The 27,049-nt window shown below is 39.4% G+C and overlaps 1 protein-coding gene across 2 annotated transcripts in view; it reads left to right on the forward strand.

Moving 5' to 3' along the window:
• Positions 1-27,049, forward strand: part of PIGG (phosphatidylinositol glycan anchor biosynthesis class G (EMM blood group)) — a 78,316-nt gene that overhangs the window by 43,085 nt on the left and 8,182 nt on the right. For both annotated transcript variants that reach the window (XM_026672995.2, XM_087957449.1), the window contains exons 11-12: positions 67-376; positions 18,672-18,835. In XM_026672995.2, coding sequence (XP_026528780.2) covers positions 67-376; positions 18,672-18,835 — 474 coding nt within the window. The remainder of the gene's footprint in view (positions 1-66; positions 377-18,671; positions 18,836-27,049) is intronic.

The following is a 27,049-nucleotide window of genomic DNA, read 5'->3' on the forward strand; positions in this document are numbered from 1 at the left end:
CCAGAAACAAATGTTTGAACTTATCAGAAGTTGATTTAACTATGTCTTTTTATTGTCTCTTTTTAGGGGCACAATCGAAGCACGTTTTGTTTACATCTTTGTTCTTGGCATCATCTTCACAGGCACAAAAGATTTATTCAAATCTCTATTTTTTTCAACGGGTACTAAGATCAAGTTTACAAGTTTATGGGAAATCTACAGTGGGCTGGTTCTGCTATCAGCTCTCTTGTTCAGACCTCATAATTTACCAGTTTTGGTCTTGTGCCTATTCATTCAAACCATGATGAGAAACTACATCTGGAAGCCACTAAATTTTGATGCAGCTCAAGTTACTATCATGCATTATTGGTTTGGACAAGCATTTTTCTTTTTCCAGGTAAGCCAGGAATTGCAAATCGTTAGAAAGAACACATAGTCATGCAAAAGCGAATTAAAGAGCTAGCTTCTAATATCAGTTCAGATAATGATTGTAAGACTTTAGATCTTTGTCAACAGCTAATATTACCAAAACACTTATTTTGGAGAAAAGAGTTAAACAAAAGGTAGTACGTAGACCCAACTGATACAATACTTATTCTCTTCACATTTCAGTACCCTTGGCAAGATGTTTTATTACCTCTAATAGTTGTAGTTTATTTCAATCATTTTTATATGCTGTCTATTCTCTCAGACAAAAGCATGTAGACCATGAGGCTTCAGATACTGTTTTCTTCCTTTAACTAATCTGTAATGGAGTTTCATAATTGTCTTGTATTCCAAACATTCTAAATAAAGTAATAAAGCCTTTGATGAAGATAACATGTTTTAAATAAAATTTTACTGGGAAAGGCCATGCTTAAAATATGTAGCACTTTAAATTGTGCCCGGGAACCAATTAAAGCCAGCGTAGTTGGTCTAAGACTGATTTAGTGGTCTATAAGGTATGGAAGGAATTATAAATAAAAGCTGAACACAAACAGGACAAAAATATTCATTTCTGTATTCTGTGGTCTATATTTACTCTTTTACAATTTCAATCCATTTTTATATTTATAATTGTTTTAATATCTTTATTTTTTACTGTATTGTAAGCCAACCAGGGTTACCTCAGACAGTGAGGCGGGCAGCTTATAAATTTAATAAATAAATAAATTTGAGGGTCATCGTTCAGAGAAATAACATTTACCAATTTGGGATGAGATCATAGTCCTTCCGAGGGGATATAGAATATGAAACGTAGACTAAGGAAACAGACTTTTTTTTAAAAAAAAAATTAGGTTCACTTGAGAAACCAACAGGCATTTTACCCTGGTGCCAGTTTCTTTCATCTGAAAGAAGTTAATTTGTGTATTGTTAATTGCCTTTAAAGCCGTAGGAGCCTTGGATGTTGAGAATGGTCTCTGATTCCTCCTATCACTCACTGAGGCCTAGTAAGAAAGTTCATCTGTTATTGCCAAAGACATGACTCATGGCAACTTAGAACAGTTTTTACATTCGCTGCTCCAACATTTTTGAGTGCATCCCTTGATGAATTGAGAGGCATAATTGTTCTCTTTGCTTTAAAAAAAAGTCTTGAAAATTTATCTTTTTAGACAGTCCCTTAATAGTTGATCCCTTTAATTCATTGTTAATATTCTGCTTTTAACTTGACTTTATAATTTTAAGGCTCTCTTCTTTCTATTGTAAACTACCAAAGACCTGGTGGTGTATAAAGATTGGTTATTTATTGTTTTACATCAGAAAAAACATTCTAGGTGCTATATTTTGCTTTAGGGTGTAACGTCTTTCAAGGCTAATAACACATGGATTATGTAGTAGTAATCTGAGAAATAATTAGGGCATAGAAAAATCTGTTTTTTAGAGAAAGTGCTGCTCTAACTAAAAGAGGCTGGAAAGACAATCCATTAGCTACTGTTTTTATGCTATTTAAAAAAGCTTTTGTGTTTAAGTTGAAATTATTATTTCTCATAGTGCCTTTCCACATAGCCTGTGGAAGTGGTAGAGCCCACTGCAACTACATAGCCAAAAAGGCATTAAGAGTTGTTAACCTAATCCTACGTAGCTTTTTCTCTGGTAATATCACACTACTAACCAGAGCATACAAAACATTTGCTAGACCAATACTCGAATACAGTTCATCAGTCTGGAACCACATTACGTATCTGATATTAGCACAATTGAGAAAGTCCAGAAATATTTCACAAGAAGAGTTCTCCACTCCTCTACTCGTTGTAGAATACCTTATGCCACCAGACTTGAAATTCTAGAACTAGAAAACCTTGAATTACGCCGTCTTCGGTCTGATTTAAGCATGGTATATAAAATCATACATTGCAATGTCCTACCTGTCAATGAATACTTCAGCTTCAACCATAACAACACAAGAGCACACAATAGATACAAACTCAAAGTTAACCGCACCAAACTTGATTGCAGGAAATACGACTTCAGCAATAGAGTGGTCAATGTCTGGAATACTCTACCCAACTCTGTAGTTTCTTCCCCAAACCCCAAAAACTTTAACCTTAGACTGTCTACTATTGACCTCACCCCTTTCCTAAGAGGTCTGTAGGGGGCGTGCATAAGCGCACCAACGTGCCTACCGTCCCTGTCCTATTGTTTCTCTTATTCTTCTTTTATTTTTCTTATATGTACCCATTTCATGTATTCACAACTATGTATACACTTATACTTATTATCTTGTAAACAATTGGCAAATCAAATAAATAAATAAATAAATAAAAATAAAATAGCCTGTGTTTATATTTAATTTCTTGAATTGTCTAAATTTATACCTAAATGAAGACTGAAGACAGGCTGTAGATATAAATTATTGGATGATCAGAGTAGTACTATATCAGCCCTGGGATTTTAGGCAAGAACTGTTTTTATTAAAGCTTTAAAAAAAGCCTTGCCATTTAGATTGACTCAATTTTACTTTTTTTCCCCCATTTATAAGAATTTAAGAAATGTTTGCATTAGGAAACCCTAAAACGAAGAAATCCTTTTCTGCAGTAGAAAATTTATTTATTTATTTATTTATTTTGTCAAACAATTATTAGATAACAGGTATAAGTATAAACATGGTTATAAATACATGAAATGGATACGAATAAGAAAAAAAAGAAACAATAGGACAGGGACGGTAGGCACGTTTTGGTGCGCTTATGCACGCCCCCTACAGACCTCTTGGGGTGAGGTCAATAGTAGACAGTCTAATGTTGAAGATTTTGGGGTTTGGGGAAGAAACCACAGAGTCAGGTAGAGTATTTCAGACATTGACTACTCTGTTGCTGAAGTCGTATTTCCTGCAATCAAGTTTGGTGCGGTTTATCTTTAGTTTGTATCTATTTTGTGCTCTTGTATTGTTTTGGTTGAAGCTGAAGTATTCATTGATAGGTAGGACATTGCAATATATAATTTTATATACTATACTTAGATCGAACCGAAGGCGGCGTAGTTCTAGGTTGTCTAGGTCTAAAATTTCAAGTCTGGTGGCATAAGGTATTCTGTTACGAGTAGAGGAGTGGAGGATTCTTCTCGTAAAATATTTCTGGACTTTCTCAATTGTATTAATATCAGATATGTAATGCAGGTTCCAGACTGATGAGCTGCATTCAAGTATTGGTCTAGCAAATGTTTTATATGCTCTAGTTAGTAGAGTGATATTACCGGAGAAAAAGCTACGCAGGATTAGGTTAACAACTCTTAATGCATTTTTGTAGTTACAGTGGGTTGTAGCACTTAGATCATTTGAGATGAGTACTCCAAGGTCCTTGACAAAGTTTTTGTCATCAACAAGGTCTTGACTATTCAGCTTGTATTTTATTTTTTTGATTTTTTTTGCCAATATATAAGATAAAGCATTTATTTGTTGAGATTTGAAGTTGCCCTTTGTTTGACCATTCTGATACATAGTCGAGGTCTTTTTGAAGGGTAGCAGCATTGTCAGTGGTGTTGAATAGCTTTACATCGTCAGCGAAAAGAACGCAGTTGCTCTTAATATAATCACAGAGGTCATTATTATAGAGTATGAAGAGAGTTGGTCCTAGAACAATGCCTTTGACACCACTGTTGACAGGTACAGGATTTGATAGGATGCTCCCAATTTTGACCATTTGTTGCCTGTATGACAGGAATGCTTCTATCCAGTTATGCAGGTATCCAGAGATATCTTAAGACCTTAGTTTTAGAGTAGTTTGTCGTGTACCACTGAATCAAAGGCTTTACAGAAGTCCATGTAAATTGCGTCAATTGCTTTGCCCTGATGAAATTGTGTAGTCCATATGTTTTTACAGTGCAAGAGTTGCAGGTTACAGGACAGTTTCCTTCTGAAACCAAACTATTTGTTAGAGAGTAGGTTGTTTGTCTCTAAGTGGAGGATAATGCATTGGTTAATAATTGATTCCATGAATGTTGAAATGTGATATTTTTGGAAGATATAACTAATTTGTTTCTAGGTAACAATTTGCTAGTTTCACTAGTTAAAATTTTAAAACTAAAACACAATTTTATACTGTCTACCTTCCCATCAAATGAAGGAATCTCTTTATATTAGCTGCATGTGTTTAAAACATAGTTATCTTTATTTATGATTGGCTTGCAATGATATTTCAGGATAATCTGACAGTTTTAGGAAAAATTTCATGCTGTCCGTCTTGTAAGTACAGTTTTAAATTGAGGGGTCATGTTTTCAGAATATTGTCAGACTTGATTACCCTTAGCAGCTTTTGTCTAGAAATAAAAGGACCCAAACAATTGTGAACCACTTATATTTTGTGTTTCTGCCTGCAGTTATCAACATCTTTTATTTGATACATTAATCTATATAGACTTATATTTGCATATGGTATTTAATAACCTAATCTATTACTGACTTCTCCATATCTTTCCTTGGGAGACCGAGTTAATGAACCAGATGTGTTTTGATGGCAAATAAGAATATCTTTAGAAATAAAAGTTATGGGAAAGGAATAGCAAACTAACCATGGCTACTTCTTATAAAGAGAACCTATACCAATGTTTTACAGGTGGCACCTACCTCCAACAAGATTGGCAAAAATGAGAAAAAACACAATGTTGGAAATGTAACACAGTGTTAGGGACATACTATCATATGTGGTGGTCATGTACCAAAGCAAAAGGGAGCAGATTAAGATATGGCTTTGGGAGCAGATTAAGATATGGCTAGAAGAGATGCTTGACCAAAAAATAAAGTTCAGACCATAATTGTTCCTATTGGGAATTATAGAAGGAAAATATAGTAAAGGAATGATATATTTAATGTTGCATGTTATAACTGTTGCAAGATTGGTTTACATCCAAATTTGAAAGAATGGGAATATTCCCGAGGGAAGTGAATTTATTTATTTATTTATTTATTTATTTATTTATTTATTTATTTATTTATTTGTCAATAGCTTACAAGATAATAAACATAAATATAAATACAGGAAATAGGTACGAATAATTGGGGACAATAGGACAGGGACGATAGGCATGATTGTGCGGTTATGCATGCCCCTTACATACCTCTTAAGAAGGGAGTGAGGTCAATAGTTTGTGGGAAAAGGAGTGTAGGTTTGGGGATGTGACAACAGAGTCAGGTAGTGTGTTCCAGGCACTGACCACTCTGTTGCTGAAGTTGTACTTTTTGCAGTCATGTTTGGAGTGGTGTACATTAGGTTTATATCTATTGTGTGCTCTTGTATTGTTGCAGTTGAATGTGAAAAATATTATTAATTGGTAGTACAATAAAGCAGATTATTTTATAAACTATGTTTAAGCTAAACTGTAGGTGGTATAGTTCTAGAAATAATAAAGAAAATTCTGGCCTGTGCAGAGATGGACAGGCTAACATTAGAAACTAAAGATAAGGGTGAGACAGAATATTATGAAGTCTGGAACAAAATGTACCAATGGTTAGACTCGAAGAAAGGAAGTTGGGGGGAAAAAAACAAATTGTGACGCTTTATAAGACTGAAGGTGGACGATTTTTAGGCTAAAGACGATGTAATATAGTGGATATAATGATTATGTAACAAGAATGTGCAAGGAAATTATATTGTAAATAGGAAAATATAAATGTAAATAGCACCAATTTAGTAATGTAGAATAAGGAAGAGATCAATTGTTATATGTGGTTTTATGTTATAGCATATATGACAAAATAGCTGCCAGGAAAATCGCACTGTGTTAACTGCTTTAATGTTTATTCAATAAAGATTTCTATTAAAAAAAAAGAATCTCTTTAGAGGTGAAGATGAACACATCTAGCTGATTAAAAAGCATTCTTTATATCCCTTCCTTCCTATTTTCTCCACTTCAGGGATAAAAATCTAAAATGTTAAAAGTTGTGAGACATACCAACGTAATGTAGGTTAAAGGAAAGAAACATGGTTGTCAAAGAGGGGGAGGAAAATGGTCCAATTAGTGTGTTGCTAGTCTCTTCTGAGCCTTTAGTTCTAATACTTCCCTTATTTTACTACCATTAATATGCTGCAATCTGTAATTCTTTGATATCAAGTTCTAGCCTCATAAAATTTCAGTGCTTAGCATGAAGCTTTCCATCAGGCTTATTGCCTCTACGTGCAGGGGAATTTTGGCAAAAAGTGTTCTTGTTTATGATCAGAATATTGATGTGAAGGTTCCACTTTGTGATAATCTAGCAGTGACTTTCCTACTATGACAAAGATTCTCTGACGAGGCATATATGAATAGTACTTGGGTGCATACAAACCCACTGAGGTTGGTTACAGATCTTCTGCAGCCTAATCTCGCGCAATTGTGTTTGAAATGTTGCAGTATTTTCTATGTGAGATTTTTTTTAAAAAAAATTGTAACACTAAGAACTAATACAAACTAAAATAGAGCAAGAAAGGAGAAAGAAAAAAAGGAGAGAGATAAGAAAGAGCTAAAACTGCAAAAGAAACTAAGAGGTAGGTAAAGAAAGAAGAAATGTATAAAAAGGAATACCGTATTTGCCGGCATATAAGATGACTTTTTTGCCCTGAAAAACATGCCTCCAATTGGGGGGCGTCTTATACGCCGGCAAATAGTAATTGGGAAGCACTGCGGCTGCCCGCGGCTGAGGCACTTTTGCGCACCGTGGAAACGAATCCCATGAAGCCGAAAGGAGCAGCCAGCCTTCTCCCAGCTCCCAAGGAAACGAGGCTCGCACCGCCCGGGCTCCGCTGAGGTATCCGGCTGGGGCTGTCAGGAGTTGTTACCGCTGGCGCGGCTCGCGTGGCTCCAGTCCCGTGTTGCCTCGGGAAGGAAAGGCAAAACCAGGAGCCGCTGCTGCCATTGCAAAGCGCCGCCCTGCTCTTCCTTTTGCCTTTCCCTTCCCGAGGCAACGCGGGACTGGAGCGCGCGGAGCCGCGCCAGCGGTAACAACTCCTGACAGCCCCAGCCGGATACCTCAGCGGAGCCCGGGCGGTGCGAGCCTCGTTTCCTTGGGAGCTGGGAGAAGGCTGGCTGCTCCTTTCGGCTTCACGGGATTCGTTTCCACAGTGCACAAAAGTGCCTCAAAAAAAAAAAGTGCAAAAGTGGAAGGCGTGCGGAAGAGGGGGAGAGTATATAATAAACTATATTTTGAGTGGAAATGTTGGGGGGTCGTCTTATACGCCGGGTCGTCTTATACGCCGGCATATACGGTATATAAAGAAGTGGTTTCCCATCTTCTTTAGGGCAGATATAAGAACAATATTATTTTTTAACCTCTGTCTGTAGGATTACATCACAACTCTATAATCTATCCTAGCTAATCATCAGGAGCATAAATCACAAGTTCATTTTCTTCTTTTTTACAAAAAGTCCATAAAGAGTTTCCAGGCATCAATTTATGTAGACATCATCTTTTCTGTAATCAAACAAGACAGTTTAGCCATTTCAGCAAATTTTGTCATCTTCGCCAATCATTCCTTTATTGCCAAATCTTTCCATTGTCAGCATACAATAATCTCATTGCAGTTTATCATATATAAAAACAGTGTTCCATGGCTACTTTCTGACTGTTTATCCCAGGAGGACAAGTTCTGCTTTTAATTGAATATTAATGCTTAAAAACCTCTGAATCACTGTATATATTTGTGCCCAGAATTTTGTAGCTTTTTTCCACATCAACCAAGCATAATAAATTGACCATTCTTGTTCACATTTCTAACATCAGTTTGATGTTTTTTCACACATTCTAGATAATTTTTCTGGTGTCATACATCAACAGAATAAAATTCTCTTTAAGATTGTAACATAATGTACCTTTCAATCCTTTCAACCACACACAGTGTTTCTGCATCGTTCTATCGGTGAATCTTTGTTATTTCTTGTCTATAAAATGCTTTTGGCTGAGAGTCAAAAAGATGTTTTTGGGCACTGCCTGGATTGTATCTTCCCATACCCTTGATTTCTAATACAATGATTTTTGAAATCTACATTAACCTTGACTTTATTGTACCACAAGTATTCATGCCATCCAAATCTCAGGTTATGTTTTTCTAACCCTAAAGGTCTTTTTGTTTCTCAGCAGCTCCCATTTTTTCATACAAAGCAAACAATGAGCTGCAAAATACAATTTCAGATCAGATAGACCCAGTTCTCCTCTTTCCTTTGCACCTTTTAACATATTTGACTTTTTCTCTTGCCACACAAATTTAGATAGATCTTTTTTGCCTTTGTTTAAATGGTATCATCATCTTTTAATGACCTCATAACCCCTTGCGTGGTGGAGTCTCTGCAACTGAGTGGAGCTGAGTGTTTACTGGCCGGATGCCCTTCCTGTTGCCAATGCAGAGTTATATTCAGCAGATATATTCTCATAGTGCCCAGAGAGAGAAATATCTGCCTCTACCTAGGATCAAACTCACAGCCTCTTGATTGTGAAGCGAGAGCTCCACCTCTAGGCCATCACACCACTCCATCGTTTAAATGGTATGCCACTTGTCAAAACAGGTATTGTATGAAACAAAAACATCATTCTAGGCAAAATATTCATTTTTATCACAGAGATCCTCCCCAACAGTGACAATGGTAGTTTCTCCCATCTTAGCATTTCCTTTTCCTTCCACGTCTTAGCATAATTGTTTTGAAATAACATACACTTCACATTTGTCATAGTGATAAGCAAAGATTTTATTTTTCCCCTCAATCTTAAAACCAGTTTTCTTCATCAGTTCTATTTGACCCTTTGATTTCATCGCTTTTGTTAACAACTTTTTCTTCTCATTATTAATTTTAAAATTTTCTAGCATACAACATAATTTTAATTTTCCATTAGTATCTTTTCAAAATCACCTTCAGCAGATGCTCTTACCTTATACATTTCTCTTATAATCTTTACTCCAACTTGTATTAATTCCAACAGGAGTGGAGACAAAGGGTATCCTTGTCTTGTCCCTTTTTGTATCTGACAGGGTTTTGTTAATTAGTGCTTTCTGTGAGTTGTAAAATGGTCATAGAATCTTAGAGGTAGAAGGGCCTGTAGAGGTCTTCTAATCTAGTCCATCCCCCTGACCGACACAGGAGTCCTCATACCATCTCAAACTTTGTATGATTGTCTATCTATTCTAGAAATCCTCCAACAGTAGAGCACCTACAACTCTTAAGTTCATTGCTTAATAGTTCTTACTGCAAGAAAATTCCTCCTTATTTTGGATTTCCCTTTGAAGACTTTCTTATCCTACTGTCATGCCCCTGGTGGAGACTGACTCTGAGGAAGTGGAGGAACAGCCAACAGGGAGTGGGAGTGTGGCTCCAGAGGTAGTGGAGGAGGCTGGGGAAGGGCAGAGGCTGGCTGAGCAGTCAGAGGAGGATCCAGGCCCATCCCTTATCCATCCTAGGTCACGCAGGGAGGAGAGGATCAGGGAAAAGTGAGGTCTACTCAAGAGGAGATTACCATGATCCTCCTCGTGGCTTGCAGCTGGGAGCTATGTATATAAGTTTGTAACTGCGCAGTCAGAATTGCTGGAGTCAAAGTTTAGTGTTTACTTTGAAAGAGGTTTATCTTTGCTGGCATTCTTCTCATGGACTCTCCTTGGTTATTTTCCTGGAGTTTATGATTAGTTATCTTGGCTTGCTTTGGAACTCTCGTCAATGCAGTTTGTTTTGGTTTTCTTTTTGCCTCATTATTTACTTTTGTGACTTTAAGCTGTGCCTAATAAAACAGTGAAGTTAAGTTGAAGGTCTTACCCGACTTTATGTTTTGGGGTTTGGGTTATTTTGAGAGACTACAGGTCATCACACCTACTCTCAGATGCTATGGAGAATAAATCAATTCCTCTTCCCTATGGCAGCCATCCTTAAAGTATTGGAAGATTATATTCTATCTCCCCTCAATCTTCTCTGTTTTTTGAGTTAAATAAATATACTTAGCTCATTTAGCCATTCTGGGATTTAGCCTCCAGACCCCTTAGTATCTTTGTGGCTCTTCTATGTACTGTTTCTAGGACTTCAGCATCTTTTTTGTTTTGTGGCGACCAGAACTGAATATAGTATTCCAAATATGGCCTCACTAGTGCATGTTAGAGCAATACTATCACTTCCCATGATTTTGATGCTATACCTCTCTTAATGCAATCTAGGACAGCATTGGGTTTTGGTTTTTTTTGGCACCTGTGGCACACTGCTGACTCATACTTAAGCGGTGGCGCACCAGGATATCTAGATCACTCTCTTGGAACTACTATTGAGCCAGGTACTGTCTATCCTGTACCGATGCATCTAGTTTTTCCTACCTAGGTGGAGAATTTTAGTTTTCTTAGCACTTGTTGTATGCCTCTTGTTGTATAGGGCCTGATGCTCGAGTCTGTCAGAGCCTTTTGATCTTACTCATTTAATAATAATCTCTCCAAAAATATTATCTTTAAACAGTTCAAATTGTCAAAGGCCTTCTCTACATCTAAGGAAATCAACGTAACTTGTTTTTCATTGTGTTGCTACAAATATTCCAGAATGTCCGACATGCTTCTAGTCTTAACCCTCAACTGTGTTTTAGGTAAAAAAACCCGTTGATCTTCATAGATAAATTCTTCAAAAGGATTTTCAACCTATCAGCCAAAATCATTGTAAACAACTTGTAATCATTATTCCACAATGATATAAGTGAATAGTGTGTTAAAATCAGATCTTGGCCTCTTTAAGTATTAATGCTACATTAGCTTCTTTCCAGCTGTCTAACATCTTTCTCCTGGGTGAAATAGAACTCATTATATTTTGTAAAGGTTGTAAGAGTTCATCCTCAAAACATTTGTAAACCTTCTGGTCCAGGCATCTTTCTTGTTTTAGTTTCCTCCCTCACTAATTTCATAGACTTCATGGTCTGATTTTCTCTCTGTAGCCTTTCGTAAATTTTGTTTCTTTAAATATTCATCCCTATTCTCCAAGGAAATGTCTTGTCCTTTGTATAAATTAGAGTAATATTGATAAAACATTTTCTGCATGTTCACATTATGTGTTGTTATATTATTTTCTTTTTGTAATTTTGATATCATTTCCTTTTTCTTTTTGTAAATTATATGTCAGCCATTTCCCTGGTTTGTTTGCAGACTCATTTATTTTTGTTCAGCATAATTCATTTTTATTTCCATTTTGTTTACTGTTATCATAGACAATTGTCACTGTAGAAGCTCACTTTGTTGGGTAATACTTATGCTCTCTGCAAGCTTCTTTAATTTTTCTTTTTATCTCATCCAAAATAGCTTGTACCGTATTTGCCGGCGTATAAGACGACTGGGCTGTATAAGACGAGCCCCCAACATTTCCACTCAAAATATAGTTTTTGTTATATACTCGCAGTATAAGACGAACCCCCACTTGGAGGCATGCTTTTCAAGGCAAAAAGTCGTCTCATACACCGGCAAATACGGTAAGTTGTAACACTTGGGGTATTCTGGATATAATTCTTGATTGACACCCCAACCCCTTTCCCCAAACTTACAAAGCCACCAAAATGCTTTAGAGAGGCAGCTTCGCCTTTCTCAGGCTGGCACTCAATTCCTCTCCTTTCTTTGTGACAGCCCCGCGTGCGTGCCATCGGGACTCCAAGGGTGGGGATGGACAGCTGCCAACTCTCTCTCTCTCTCTCTCTCTCTCTCTCTCTCTCTGTGTGTGTGTGTGTGTGTGTGTGTGTGTGTGTGTGTGTGGTGTGGAGGGTAATTCCGGCTATCTCTGGCCTCCGCTCGGTTTTAAAGTCGCTTGGCCGGTTCCCAAGTCGCATAGCGCGCGCTGGCCGGGAGACGCGGCGCGGGTGGAAGCTCGGTGCAGGGGAGGCAGATCTTCTCTCTTAAGCGAGGAGGGGAGGAGGGGACAAGAGGAGGGACGGGACGGGACAGGGGGCGGGAGGAGGGCGCTCGCCTTCTTCCACCGCCCACGGACCCTTTTCTTCCCAAGGGGACCCTGGAAAGCAGCTCGGGAGCCGGGTGGCCCTGCCCAGCGGGTCCCATCAGGAACTTCCTGAGGACACCCCCCCGCCCCAAGCACAGCCCTCCCGGTCTTTCAAAGAGGGAGGGAGAAGCGGGAGGAGCAAATTGCCGCCCCGCCCGCTGCCCAGAAGGAGGGGCGCCACAGTCCACCCCCACCACCTTCTCCCCCCACTCCCCGGGCCATTACGCGGCTCGGGGCTGGCTGGGCGAAGCGGCCCCGCCAGAGACCCTCCCGCTCCACCCCACCCCACCTCCAGATTGGCCTCCGCAGCGCCCGAGCCGGGCGGAGGGTGGGTGGGTGGGAGGGAGGAGGAGGAAGAGAGACTTCGGCTGGGCTTGAAGGGGCTTCGCAAGTTGCGGAGCTCCGCCCCGTCGCTCTTGCACCGAGTGACAATGTATTTACCGGCGTATAAGACGACCCCCCACTTGGAGGCATGTTTTTAGGGCAAAAAGTCATCTTATACGCCGCAAATACGGTATTTTGAATTGGCTCTTCTTTTTAAGTTCACTAGTTCACTATTATGTTGTATAAAATATCATGAAAGCTTTACTTGCATCCTAAATCATCTTTACAGCTGTGTCTTTGTTAAGATGGCACAACCATCATGTCACCTGTTTCCTTCAACAAATATGCACACTAATCTACACAAGCAAACTGTAAACATATTGGTTACAGATACTGAGCTAAAGAAATCCTTCCCTGAGCTGCCTTATATTCAACCTGCTTCAGAATCAGGTAACAGAATCAGACCTTGAACTGCAAGTCACCCACCCTTCTGCATAATCACCTGTACAATTCAACCCGTGCTTCTCAATCTCATCTCCAGCAGAGATTATCTGGGATCCATTCAGAGATGGTATTCAGCAGGTTCTGACCAGTTCTGGAGAAACGGTAGCAGAAATTATGAGAAGTGTGGAGAAACGGTAGTGGAAATTTTGAGTAGTTCGGAGAACCGGTAGCGGAAATTTTGAATAGTTTGGAGAACCAGTAGCAGAAATTTTGAGTAGTTCAGAGAACCGGCAAATAACACCTCTGACTAGCCCCACCCCCATCTATTCTCTGCCTCCTGAGTCCCAGTTGATTGGCTGGATTTTCTTTGGTTGCCCTGCACTGGAGAATGGAGATGGAAAGCAGATTTAGTGGGGTAGGGAGGGAATGGAGATTCTACAGTATCCTTCCCCTTCCACGCCCACCAAGCCACGCCCACCAAGCCATGCCACACCCACCAAGCCACACCCACAGAACCGGTAGTAAAAAAATTTAAATCCCACCACTGGATCCATTCCTACCTTCAGTGGGCTCTCAGCAATATATCTCACACCCTCAGAGTCTCGTGTGCTGCCTTCAGTCACTGGACACCTTACTGTGCAGGGTTCTCCCAAAATAAAAACTTCCCTGACCAAATTAAAATTCCTCCGAGCATACCTTCAAATGGGTTTGGAATCGGAGAAGGAAAAGGGAGGTGAAACTACAATCCTGCAAAGCGGGAGGGGCAGATTGTGAGTGATTGGACCACCTCTCCTCTCAGGCCTCTGCTCCGAGTCACGACACTCAACTACTGTAGCCAGAACCTGGCTCACCCAAAGCAACGAAATCATTTTGAAGACACAGCATAATTTCATCTCCATGCCATCAATAATACGGTGCCTACTGGACTCCCAACAAAGCTTTGACACTTTGCTGAGCGGCCATGAGCAGCAGCTGAACCTGGGCTTGTAAATGTTTGGCATCTTACATTGCAAAGGCAAGACAAAGAAAGAGGCAGATATAGTGGAAATTAAAGCATGATATAAGAATACTTAGATAAACCTATACATGTGACCTTATAATATATTTATGCCTTCCTACTTCAGCATGCTTCCGTACTATCTTTGAGACATGGTCAGTGAATTTAGTTTACTGGACCTTAGATTCATGACTGACCCTGTTTCACTCAGGATCAGTTCAGCTTGTTGTGAAACTTTTCTTACAAAGGTATTTTAAGCAGTCTATAATCTTTGGAGGGGAGAGCCCATCTTGGACGTTTGGTACATGTGTATGGGGGGGGATACCATTTACCACCACAGTATATTGAAATTTAATTTTTCAAACATGAACATAGTTATGCTTTACATGGAAGTAGAGTGAAGGATTTTAAATGATATACAAAAATTAGCAAAAAAAACCTAGGATAGATAGTCATATTGGTGTTTATTAGCAGAATGCTTACTCCAAATGGGGGGAAAAATGGGTGGATAGGATTAGGGATGAATGAGTGCTCAACAAATGTGAAAAGGTAAGCAGCCAGCATGAAATAAATTCATGTGGGTTGGTCATATGAGAGTTGAATTTCAAAATAAATACGTAAAAGAAACAGCAGAGTCAAAAATCAGAGAAAGGCTGGAAAGTTCTGATAGGAATCGAGGTGATAATTTCCTGAGAAAGAGATGTAAGCTCAACACAGAGTGATGCCAAAATAGTGTTTGAATATGGCGGAAGAAGAAAAAGCTGTGGAACAATATGCAAATAAGTCTCCATGTGTGAATAGCTGTAGATATACCTGTGGAGATTCTCAATCATCCAGGTCATGTTTGTCCCAAAGGTGTTTTTCCAAAAGGTAATTGGATGTGCTTGTGGGTTTTTTTTCTTTCTTTGAAAACATTTCTCTTTTCATCCAAGAAGCTTCTTCAGTGACTGAAGAAGTTTTTTGGATGAGAAGCAAAAAAAAAAAAAAAACATTTTCAAAGAAAAAAAAAGTCCGGTTGCCTTTTGGAAAAGCTCCTTTGGGCTAGCTATTTTTTCTTATCTTGTATCTTTGATTTCTTTGCCTTGCTATTTCTTAGTTTCTTTTTATGCTTTGCATAACATTTTCAGCCTGAAGGAAAATATGTGTACGGACATGTACTGTATGTATATTATCAAGTCCTTTCTGAATTGTAGCTAGAAACTGATGTGCGAAAAGCATATGCTCTCAGGGCTTTTCTAAACACACACACAGCTGCCCTGTTTATGCTGAAGGTGTTGTGGCTTGTGCTTTATTTCTCCATGAAGACAAAAATGTGACACTTAAGCTGGTATCTTGCAAAGCTGATATCGTGCATGATTCTTAAAGCGTCAAGGAGGTTTTGTACTGTCTTACTGTCAAGCTGTGAGTCTCTCTCTGTGTGTTTCTCTATGTGTGTATACAATTCAGGTAGCATACAGGCCGGACCTTTGGGGGTGATTTGTGAATATAGTCCTCAAAGTAACAGGAAGAAAAATAGAATGCTGTTTTACCAAAATGTCATGTACTGTATTTTTCTATTTCTACTGATACTAAACTGTTTCTTCATTAAAAATTAATGTCCTGCCTTTTTCCCCCCCCTAATGCATTTTCGAAAATATATAATGCATTAAAGAAAGCATCCATCCACTTAGGCCCACTGCAATAGAAGATACTGGTGGTGGTATAGCAGATCAATTTTCTGTGACAGCTGGTTCTGTGCAGTTACTCCTGTCCTCCTGATAATTTATCTTTTCCGAAGACAAGATTGGTGCGCTTTCCTCAGTTTATAGGGTTGAAGGCTGATATGTTCCTGGAAATGGAATTGGCATGGTGTAGCTTTAATATTTAAAATGTAATATCTGAACAATATATAATTTACCCTCAAGCCTTTCTATGAAATCAAATGGAGAACTAAAACCTCCTTCTTCCCATTAAAACATTTGCAGTCTTTAATGCATAAAATATATATTGGCTTTTATTTAATACTAAACAGAATTGCTTCCCTTAAAATAATAATAAAAAACATCGATATCTAATACTGTGTTCTCTGTCTTTGTTGATAGATGATTTTCCACAGAGAGTGAGCTAACAATTGAAGAGTTATTTTCATAGTTTCTTTTGCCATCCTGTAGTACTAAGCATGAACATCCTTAAGATTCTCCTTTGTGCCTTTACCTATAATCTTCCATGTGTGAGCCAGTTGTAAGGCAAATAGAAATGAAGAGAATAATGGTTAAAGGTTGAGATAGACATGACATCAAGATAGTTTGGAGCCAAATTCTCTTAATACCTCCAAATGGTTGTTTATTGAATCCATAACTGGTGTGGGCAACTTTTTAGAGACTAGGGGCAACACTTTGAAGGTAGGGTCTTGGCAGCATTTTGCAGCAATTTTTTTTTTTAAAGATCAAATATCGGAATAACAAAGGCTCTAATAAAAGCTCTGCTCTCACAATTGGCATATAAATGGCATCCATGCTAATGGTATTGTTAAGGACTTTAAAAATATAGGTAGGAAGAAACAAAGAAAATATATAATTGTTGAGCTCAAGTTCAATGCATATTTGGGTGGCAATAATTTTGTTCTGGCTGCAGTAAAATTATGCAGGATTATGAGGTGAGCCTTTTATCCTGTGGATTACAGTCTGGTACTTACATTAATAATAATACAAGACGCTTTAGCTAATTGAATCCAAGTCTTAAGAATTAAGCTTCACATTCCCCAGATTGCATCAAATTTACCTCCACTTTTGGAACCTACCTTTCCCCTTGCTCCCCTTAGGGAAACATACGAAGTCTTGCAAATTAAAGTACTGACTGAAATTAATCTTTTTAGAAGGAACATTGGCCCACCTAATCCTAGATGATAAAATTGTTTCATCTCAAAAGAAAGGCCTTATATTGTTGTGGTGTCTAATCCCAGTTCTTGGTGATCCTGGGATTTGAGAGAGCCACCTTCGAGATAAAGGGTTGAATCTTTGACCAGAGGAATAAAAGTAAGCTGATTATTATTACAATGGTGGCTTCTGTTGTTCAGTTTTAACATCTAGCCACTGTAATGACTTCCTCTTTGTCTCAAATCAAAGAACTTTCTAACTGGATAGTCTTAGTTGTCTGCCATCCTTGGTTCTAGAGAGAATATTTAATAATATTTCATCTGAAGGTTCCCAGCACCCACCAATGAAGCAGTTGAGACAAGTGCTGCATACAGTCTATGTTTCCTCTGCATTGAGTCTGAATTAATAAGTCTCTTGCTAGCTCACTTTTTAGCTCATCCAGAAGAATGGAATGCTTTCTTTTTGCTATGGATAGAACTCCAGACATATATAAATAAATAAATAAGTTGGCCTGTTTTATGCACCTGATAATGCTGTAAGAGGGCTCTGTTGGAACACCGGAAATATTTATTTGTTATTTTATTCCTGTTTAGACCTACTTTATTATTCATTGTATTAATTGTCTGATTCTTGTACTCTTCATTTGCTTTTATTTCTATTGGATTTTGCCTTTCATTGTATATAACTACCGTATATGCCGGCGTATAAGACGACCCGGCGTATAAGACGACCCCCAACATTTCCACTCAAAATATAGTTTGTTATATACTTGCCCCTCTTCCGCACGCCTTCCACTTTTGCACTTTTTTTTTTTGAGGCACTTTTGTCTACCGTGGAAGCGAATCCCGTGAAGCCGAAAGGAGCAGCCAGCCTTCTCCCAGCTCCCAAGGAAGCGAGGCTCGCACCGCCGGGCTCCGCTGAGGTATCCGGCTGGGGCTGTCAGGAGTTGTTACCGCTGGCGCGGCTCATGTGCAGCAGCGGCTCCAGTCCAGCGTTGCCTCGGGAAGGGAAAGGCAAAAGGAAGAGCCGCGGCGGTGCTTTGCAATGGCAGCAGCGGCTCCTGGTTTTGCCTTTCCTTCCCGAGGCAACGGGACTGGAGCGCGCTGAGCCGCGCAGCCAGCGTAACAACTCCTGACAGCCCCAGCCGGATACCTCAGCGGAGCTCGGGCGGTGCGAGCCTCGTTCCTTGGGAGCTGGGAGAAGGCTGGCTGCTCCTTTCGGCTTCACGGGATTCGCTTCCACGGTGCGCAAAAGTGCCTCAGCCGCTGGCAGCCGCAGTGCTTCCCAATTACTATTTGCCGGCGAAGATAAGACGACCCGGCATATAAGACGACCCCCAATTGGAGGCATCTTTTCAGGGCAAAAAAGTCGTCTTATACGCCGGCAAATACGGTAATAGGAATAAGTATTTTTGCCTATTGTAATTCCTACACTTCCCAAGCAATCTTTGTTACAGATGTTTCTGAAGGCCAGAGGGTTAAAGAAAGTAACTATATAAATTAAAAAAAAAAAGAGTCCTAGTTGTTGAAGGTTTTATCAGACTTAGGGCCCGATTGAGTTCCCACACTTCTGTTTTCCTGTCCTTTTTCCTTCTCATAAATGATTGTAGATGCTTTTACCTTTTATTGGGCTGTTGAACTGTAAAGCATATTGATTGATTTCCCTTTTGTTCACGGTCCCCTATTCTTTTCCAGGGTAATTCAAACGGCATTGCTTCTGTGGATGTTACAGCTGGCTTTGTTGGACTAAACGACTACGTAGAAATTCCTGCCATTTTTCTTACTGCGCTTGCAACATACTCTGGGCCTCTGCTGTGGGCCATTCATTTGCTGTGTTATTTGAGTTCTGAAGTGGACAGGTAAACTTTTTATGCCATTGTTTTATCTATCTATCTATCTATCTATCTATCTATCTATCTATCTATTCATTCATACAGCTGCCTCTCTTAAGCAAGATAATCCTAGATGGCTCTCAGTAGCATTAAATAGAAGTACCTTCTTTCATTCTTAGTGGACATGCCCCAAAGCGAAAAAAATACCAGAAAATAATTCAAACGTGGTTAGAAGAGTTAACTAAAAACAAAATTGATTTTGTCCCGGAATTATTCCTCTTAGGAATAATAAAAAAACTATAATACAAAGATAAAATATCTTATATTACATATATTAACAGCAGCAAGAATTTCATATGCTCAATACTGGAAGGAAAACTCTATACCACCTGAAGGCTTAATAAACAAAAAATTTTTAGGGTGTGTGGAAATGGATAAATTAACTATGGAATTAAAAGGGAAAGCAGACACAGAATACAACGCAGTATGGGAAACATGGTTTATTTGGATAGATAATAGATATAAAAATAGAAAATGTAAATAATGTATATAATAAATAAGAGTGTATGAAAGTATTATGCATTGTAAGTTTTGATAGGACACATAAACGTATATATAATGTCACAGTGCTCTTTAATAACTATTGGTATTATGTATAAATGGAAAAAAAATCAATAAAGCATTATTTTAATAAATAAAAAAAATAAAAAAAAATAAAAGCAGAATGAATAAAACTTGCCCAACGCCATGACAGCATCATGTTATCCCAAGTGCAATACTGCAACATTACATAGATTCCCCATGCTGGGCTCACTTTGGCCCTCATGCGAAACCTGGTTGAGGGAGCCAGGTTTCACTACCTACCAAAAGACTAATAGGTCAAGGGCTTACACAGTAAATAGACCGATATATTACATCCTACCATTTCTGAATGCTGAGAGTTAACAGGTCTGTGTTGCTGTGAGCTGGCCAAGTAAGAGGTGCCTTAAAAGATAGGTTGTCACATGCCTGATCTCAACCTCGTTTTGGATGAGATAATAAGTCACAAGAGTCCACTTGGTGCGAGTTGGGCGGCTATACAAGCTTGTTTAATAAAAATAAATAAATCAGTGGCTGGGGGAGAAGAATTGGCAGTAAACAGAAAGACTCTGCCCATTGATTTCTTTTCTTTTTTTAAAGAATCTATCCAGGAAAGACTCTTCCAGACAAATTATTTGAAGACATAGGAATTTGTGTAGAAGAAAATTGGTTGGCTGGGGAATGTTCCTGCTTACTGATTCTCTTCCTTGAAGTGTTTTCTCAGGTCCCTATCTTAGCATTCCAAGTAACTAGCTAAGGAGGAGGACTCAACAGAAGGAATCTGGGGATATTTAAAACTCTCTATCAATTTGCAGAGTCTTTCAAGCACTGGGGCCCAGTTAGCTATTCTATTCCCTTGCCTGTTTTCCTCTGGAAAAGCAGTGGGGAATGAAGATGCTGCAGTTGCAGCAACTATAATTTTTCACATTCAATTCAGATAGATACAAAGGATTTACAGCTGAATCTAAGTTTGATAATATTGATTGCTGATGTCAAAACTTTCTCATCAAAAATCTTTTGCTTTAAGTTCTTTTATTCGGGGAGGGGAAAAGGTGTGCATATAAACCAAATAAAATTTGGCTATATAGTAAGAGAAAGAAAGAGATTGATTTTATTTCAGCCTGAGACCAGGGATACCTTTACTATGATGAACGAAAGGGGTGTGTACATATACAATTTTTAATATTTTTTAATCTTTGCTCTTGAAGTAGTGCAGTACCAGCCCTATTTATTTGAAGATAATGATGTTCTTCTTCACAGCATGTGGCACAACTGCAGTGCAATCTTACACCTACTTTTCTGATATACTGTATTCAGCAGAATGTGCTGTATTTCTTGAGATTTCCATTTGAGTAGAAAGTGAAGCTATTTACATAATTTATATATGCACTTTCAGCATAAATTTAAATTTCCAGTGCAGCTATCCAACTAGTCAGAAGCAATAAAGGTTCTAAAAGAACATTTTTTTAAAAAAACAACCAAATCCTAATAAGTAACAAAGAAAGCAGTTCTTACTTCATTATATAATGTTTTTCAAAAACTTGCAGATCTGAAAAATCTGAGCAACTATAGGAGTTATGCTTGATGCCTAAATTATCGTAATCACACTATTGGCCAAGTCTTTCTGGGAAGTACAAGTGTACTACTAAAACCCAGCTTCACCTGGTGTGTCTAGCTATGCTTTTTCTGGAATTAGAAGATCTTGTGATGGTAACTCATGCTTTCATTGCCATCTGGTTTGACTACTGCAATGCTCTTCACATGGGGCTGCCTTTAAAAACTATCTAAGTCCTCAACTGGTACAGAATATAGCGAACCAGATGCTTGCCAACAGTTATCACTAGGAGCATGATATCTCTAAGGTGTAATGTAAGGTCTACATGGGTTGCCAGTAGCTTTTGGATGAAGTTTAAAGTGCTGGTCTTGACCTATAAGACTCTTTATGGCATGGTGCTAGGCCATCTGTAGAACGACATTTCCTAACTGAAGGAACTATTAAACTATTAAAAATTGCATCGGGAGAAGCAGCTGATCGTTTCCTACAATCAGAGCTGTGGTGGCGCAGTGGTTGGAATGTAGTATTGCAGGCTGATTCTGCCTACTGCCAAGAGTTCAATCCTGATCAGCTCAAGGTTGACTCGGTCTTCCATCTTGCCAAGGTTGGTAAAACGAGGACCCAGATTGTTGGGGGACAATATGCAGACTCTGTAAACCACTTAGATAGTGCTGTAAAGCTCTATGAAGTGGTACGTACGTCTAAGTGCTATTGTTATTGCTACTTTCTGGAGGTCAAATTGAGCAATGACATTTTGTGAGACACTAGAAATGTGGTTTATGTGATAGTACCTAGCTGTGGAAAAATAGCCTCTCCCCCGATCTGTTTTACTCCCATTCAATAGATTAGATTAGATTAGATTAGATTAACAGATATTTGCAAATGGTTAAAGACATGATTGTTATCCCAGGCCTTGGGTTAAGAGGGTGATTTAGAATTTTCTTTTGGTGTTCTCATATTATGGAGTTGGTCTTCCAGTAGTTTTATTCCTTTCTTTGCTATATCCTGTTCTAAATTCTCTTTTAACTGTAAACTATCCAAAATTGTTGCGAAGTCAGAATCCCCCTGAAACAAAATTAAATAAATGATAAGGTCCTGGTACAAAAGCTGGACCATATGGAATTCTGTTGAAAAATCCTATAGAATGTACAGGGCTGTCTTTCCCCTTTTGCTTGGCAACCAAAGGCAACTTGTTTTCAGATCCAGGCTACAATCCAGAGTTAAATGTGTAGGATACTTCCACACCAGCAGCATTTTAAATCTCCAGTTCCTTGGAGTTGTCCTCATGCCCTCACTGTTGAGAGTTTAGCCGAAATGCCCTTCAACTCTCTATAGCTGGCTAATAGAGCCTGCAAAAACCCTCCCTCTTTTGTTGTTGTCTTACTACAAGGAAACGAAAGGGCTCCTCACATCCATCAGCAAAGAAGATAGGAGAACCGGAGCCTTGTTGCCTATAACAACGTCGGGTAGGTGAAGCAAATCAGGGTGAATTCCATTAATGGGAAACTATCCACTGTTCCATAGCTCTGGACAAAACACTGGAATATAGTTTTAAATGATTGCCTCCTCATAGTACCTGAACTGGAAGTTCACACTCAGACTTCTCCAAGACCAAGAGTATCATGGGAATCCAGAATTGGTGCACTTTTTATGCATGAAAAAAGCCCTGGAGAACCTTGGTAAACAACCCTTTGGGTTAGTCATTCTTCTCTCCATATTGCACAAAGTGAATGAGTGGCCTAGAGGAGAAACTATATTTTTTTGGAGGCTTTCTGGTTCACAGTTCAGCCTCACTCCTATACTAGCTATATCTACTGGTTTTATTTCCCACTTTCAAAAAACAAGAGTGTTAAGATTTCACTTGAATTACTGCAGATCACAATGGCTCCCTTTTTGCTTATAATACCTGACCAAAAAAAGGAAAACCCTAAGAGTTTTCACTTTATGGCTGATAAGAAATAATTTTTATTTTAGGCTTACAGCAAATTTTTCCTGTTCGTATAGTTCCCATTAAATCCCATGGCTTGTACAACTAGTGACACACAATTTGGTTTACCAAAACCCGTTGGTATTTCATCTTTGCAGACGTATTGGACCGCCTACTGTGCATCAGAAAGATTGCCTATGTGCCTGTAACACTGTTTTTGCATTACAAAACCTGCAGCGTTCTCTTCCCCCTCCTCCAGCCTTTTGTTAAATTTAATAAGCTGTTTTCTGGGCAGTGTGCAATTCCAGTTTTAGCTGCAAAGCCTGCATATGAATGTCCTGCCAGGACGCAGAAGCTGTGGTGTCACAGTCCCATAGCAGCCACCACCATGGAATCATGAAATATTTATTCATGATGGTGTCGGTGCTTCTCATATAGATGAGCATGTGCGGGGTTTCATTAACTCACTTAGGTTCAGCATTAGGTTAAAATTGTCAGGAGGGGAAACTTGAATACAGTATTGAAAAGGGTTTGATTCAGGTATCAAATTACAGCAGATTCTCTCTCTCTCTTTTTTCCTATTCCACCCCATACCAGGCACTTGGAAGAGAGATGTTTACTGTTATTCTGCGAGCTGAGACAATAAAACACATACACTTTTTACACACATTTTAGAGTTGTAGCTCTAAAAGTAGCTTTAAAAATGTTTTAAAGAACCTGAAAATGTATTTCTTATCATTGTCTAACACTAACCTCCCCTCTGGGTATGAAGGGTGAGAAAATAGAATACTGGGCTAAATTTGAGAAATATAAATAATGTTCCAAGGTTAGTTGTCTAAATCCATGCACTGCTGCACATACTTGCTTTCTTTGGCCAGTTTGTAACACGCATCTATATTCAAATGCCTTTGTGCTAGTTAACACATGTATTAATTCTACTTACTACAACCTGAGTGGACTTCCTAGTGCAGGGGTGTCAAATTCAATTTCATTGAGGGACGCATCAGAGTTGTGTTTGACCTCGGGGGAGAGGGGGCGTGGCCAGCTTGACACCACTCGTGTCGCGGACGCCTGTGGTGGCCCGAGCATTCTGCCAGCGAAAACAGGCTCCCGAGCTCCGTTTTTGGCTGTGATGGCCAGGTCAGCCCTGTGGGCCAGATCTAAGCACCCCGCTGGCCAGATCTGATCTACAGGCCTTGCATTTGACACCCCTGTCCTAGTGTGTTTTGCAGCTGATAAATGATGGTGAGCTCTACAAATGTAGGTGGGAATTGAAGGGCTGAAGGCATTGTTTTTATGAACTGTTCATTCTGAGTATATTGATGGCAGAGCAGGATCATTATGAGGGAAGAGTATGAATAGCTTATATGTTGTCAACTCTTGAAGAGCCAGTTGGCAGCGAAGAACCAAATAGTGGAAGCTGAATAGAGAAAGCTCTGTGCCAGCTTAGATGGTCAAGATCCTAATGAGTTAGCCTTCATTAAGGAAATAGGATGGATGTATCTTTGCCAATTCTACTGAGGCGTTTTGATCTCATAACCTTATTATGGTTTTTGTTGACTTTCCCAAATTGGCCTTGAGTATTAATTAAAAATCTTATCCGGTTAACTTGCACAAAATATCCCTGGTGGTATGTGCAGAATAATGCTATTCACGATACCCTTGATGTTTAAATACCAGTACTGCTTTAATTAAAGGGCTGAGGTGAATGGGGATAATGTGCATCTGACCTTTTTATGCAAATCATCAAAATGGCTTCATAAATATTAACTTGCCTTGCACCATCCCTAAAAATGGTTGGTTTGGTAATAGGAAAATATATTGGAAGGCGTGCCAGACCAAGACAAGCTGAAGAAAGAAAAGGCTAAGACAGAACCTGGAGGTGTACAGCACTGTTGGTTCTGTGGATCAGAATTCCACAACATTTCTGGCTTTGCAAACCGGTGGGGGAGGAGAGCGGATGCTTCCACCTGAATGGCAGGCAAACACGCGAGCAACTCCATTTGTGTGAGTGGGGGACGCGGCCGCAGGCCCTTGCGCAAAGAGAGCACACATACAAGTGGGGATGCGTGCGTGCGTATACGCTTACCTACCGCTTCCGCAGCCTGGTTCTGAACAGCTTATGGCCATGGCTCAAGGGCTAGGAACCCCTGCTGTAGATAGACTTTAAAAAAAAGGATGGGGTGAATCAAAGAAGCCATCATCATAAAAGTGTCACATCCCAACATTAACATTTTCTTCATTTACAGTTTTCCAAATCAATTCAGGATAATTTTAAAGTCTATATCAGGGGTCCTTAACCCTGATATAGGAACCGGGCTGCACAAGTGGTGGTTGAGCAAGTGTACGCTCGCAGCTCCACTTGCACAAATGGAACTGCGCATGCATGCATGCCTGGCCCCTTTGCATAGACCCATTCCCTCTCTCTTCCCACCACCAGTCCACCAAGCCAGAACAGTTGGAGACTGCTGGTCTATATCAGCGGTCGCCAACTGGTGGGCCGCGAGAAAATTTTGGTGGGCCGCAGAGAAATCTCATCCCCAGAGCACCCCCACAAAGCAATTAATCCAGGCTGTGCAGAAACACAAGGCTGCGCTGCCCACATGGCCTGCGAGAACCCTCCCCACCCACTCCTTACCCGGTAAACTTGCCTGCTAAATTGCTATTTTTCCTTTTTCCGACCATCATCTGTTCTGCTGTGCCGGGAGATTAGATTAGCTAGGAAGCAGGAAATGGTTGGATTTCTTGCTTTCTAGCTAGCCTTTAGATCTTCAGCTCAGCACAGCCGAACCTCCCTTAGGACTGAAGGTTTGCTTGCAAGCAAATTCAGTGCAGACTCACGGCAAGCAAATTTGAGAGACTGAGCTAGCCGATGGCAGATAGATAGATCACTGAATGATTCTGTGAGCAACTCAATCTGCCTGCTTTGCCTGATTTTGGGTAAAAGTTGCTCTTTTTTTAAATAAAAAATTCAACATGCATGGTGTGTTTTGAGCTAATTTTGTGTGTTTGCTTGCAAGCAAATTTTATGTGACAGACTGAGCTAGCCGATGGTAGATAGATCTCTGAATGAATCTGTGATTCTGTGAGCAACTCAATCTGCCTGCCTGCTTTGCCTGATTTTGGGTAAAAGTTGCTCTTTTTTTTATAAAAAATTCAATATTTATATAAATATTTATAATATTTACATAAAAGCCATGCCCAGCCAGTCACATGACCACCAAGCCACACCCACAAATTAAGCCACACCAACAGAACCGGTTAGTGGTCCCTGGGATCTAAAATTATGAGTTTGGTGGTCCCTGAGGTCCAAAAGGTTGGCGACCCCTGGTCTGTATGATTCCTTTTTGGTATAATTACTTTCCTCAGATTATCCTAAACCAGAGAAAGCCATCAGCCAGTCTTCTCAGAGGTGATGGCAATGCTTTTGCATCATTAATTTGATTAGGGAAAGTCTGGTTGTGTGAAAAGCATTGGGAAGAGTTTGCTTCACTCTGCTGTGTGGAGGGTCATCCGTCACATAGGAATGGCTATCTGTTGTATCTAGGCATCAAACCGTTAAGAAATAAATCCTTATCTAGTCTTGCCGTAAGGATAGCTGGAACCAAATGTTATTTATTACTAGGATTTCTCTGCCACTGCACTCTAAATTGGTTCAAGCCCTGTACAAGATATAATGCATTTTAAAAAAAAAAAAAAGCAATAAACCAAACCTTGCAGGAGTTGTATATATAGCAATAGCACTTAGATTTATATACCGCTTTTCAGTGCTTTTCAGTCCTTTCTAAACAGTTCACAGAGTCAGCACATTGCCCCCAAGAATCTGGGTCCTCGTTTTAATGACCTTGGATATTAACAACGCCTCTTCAATGCTACCAAGTGTTTTCAGAAGCCATGTAATATAGTGCATGACTTTCTTGTGGTCAGGAAAGCTCTGGTCTCAAATCCCCCATCTCATCCTAAAATACTAGTACCCTGGTAGTAGCTCATAGCTGACTTTAGCTGTCATAATGACTAAGCATGGTTGGCCCAAGTTACTATTCAGATAGGAGATGGACTTGGAATTCAGAAATTGTTTGCAAAATTGAGAAGTTGGGCAGGAAAACATTTTGGAAAAAGGTTGTGGCAAACTGCCTTTGTAATACTGCCAGGAATACTTTATGAAAGTAGTCATCAGGAA

This window comes from Notechis scutatus, chromosome 2 (genome assembly GCF_049901735.1).
Source record: "Notechis scutatus isolate UNSWTSFEM ecotype Mainland chromosome 2, rNotScu1.2, whole genome shotgun sequence".
NCBI lineage: Eukaryota > Metazoa > Chordata > Lepidosauria > Squamata > Elapidae > Notechis > Notechis scutatus.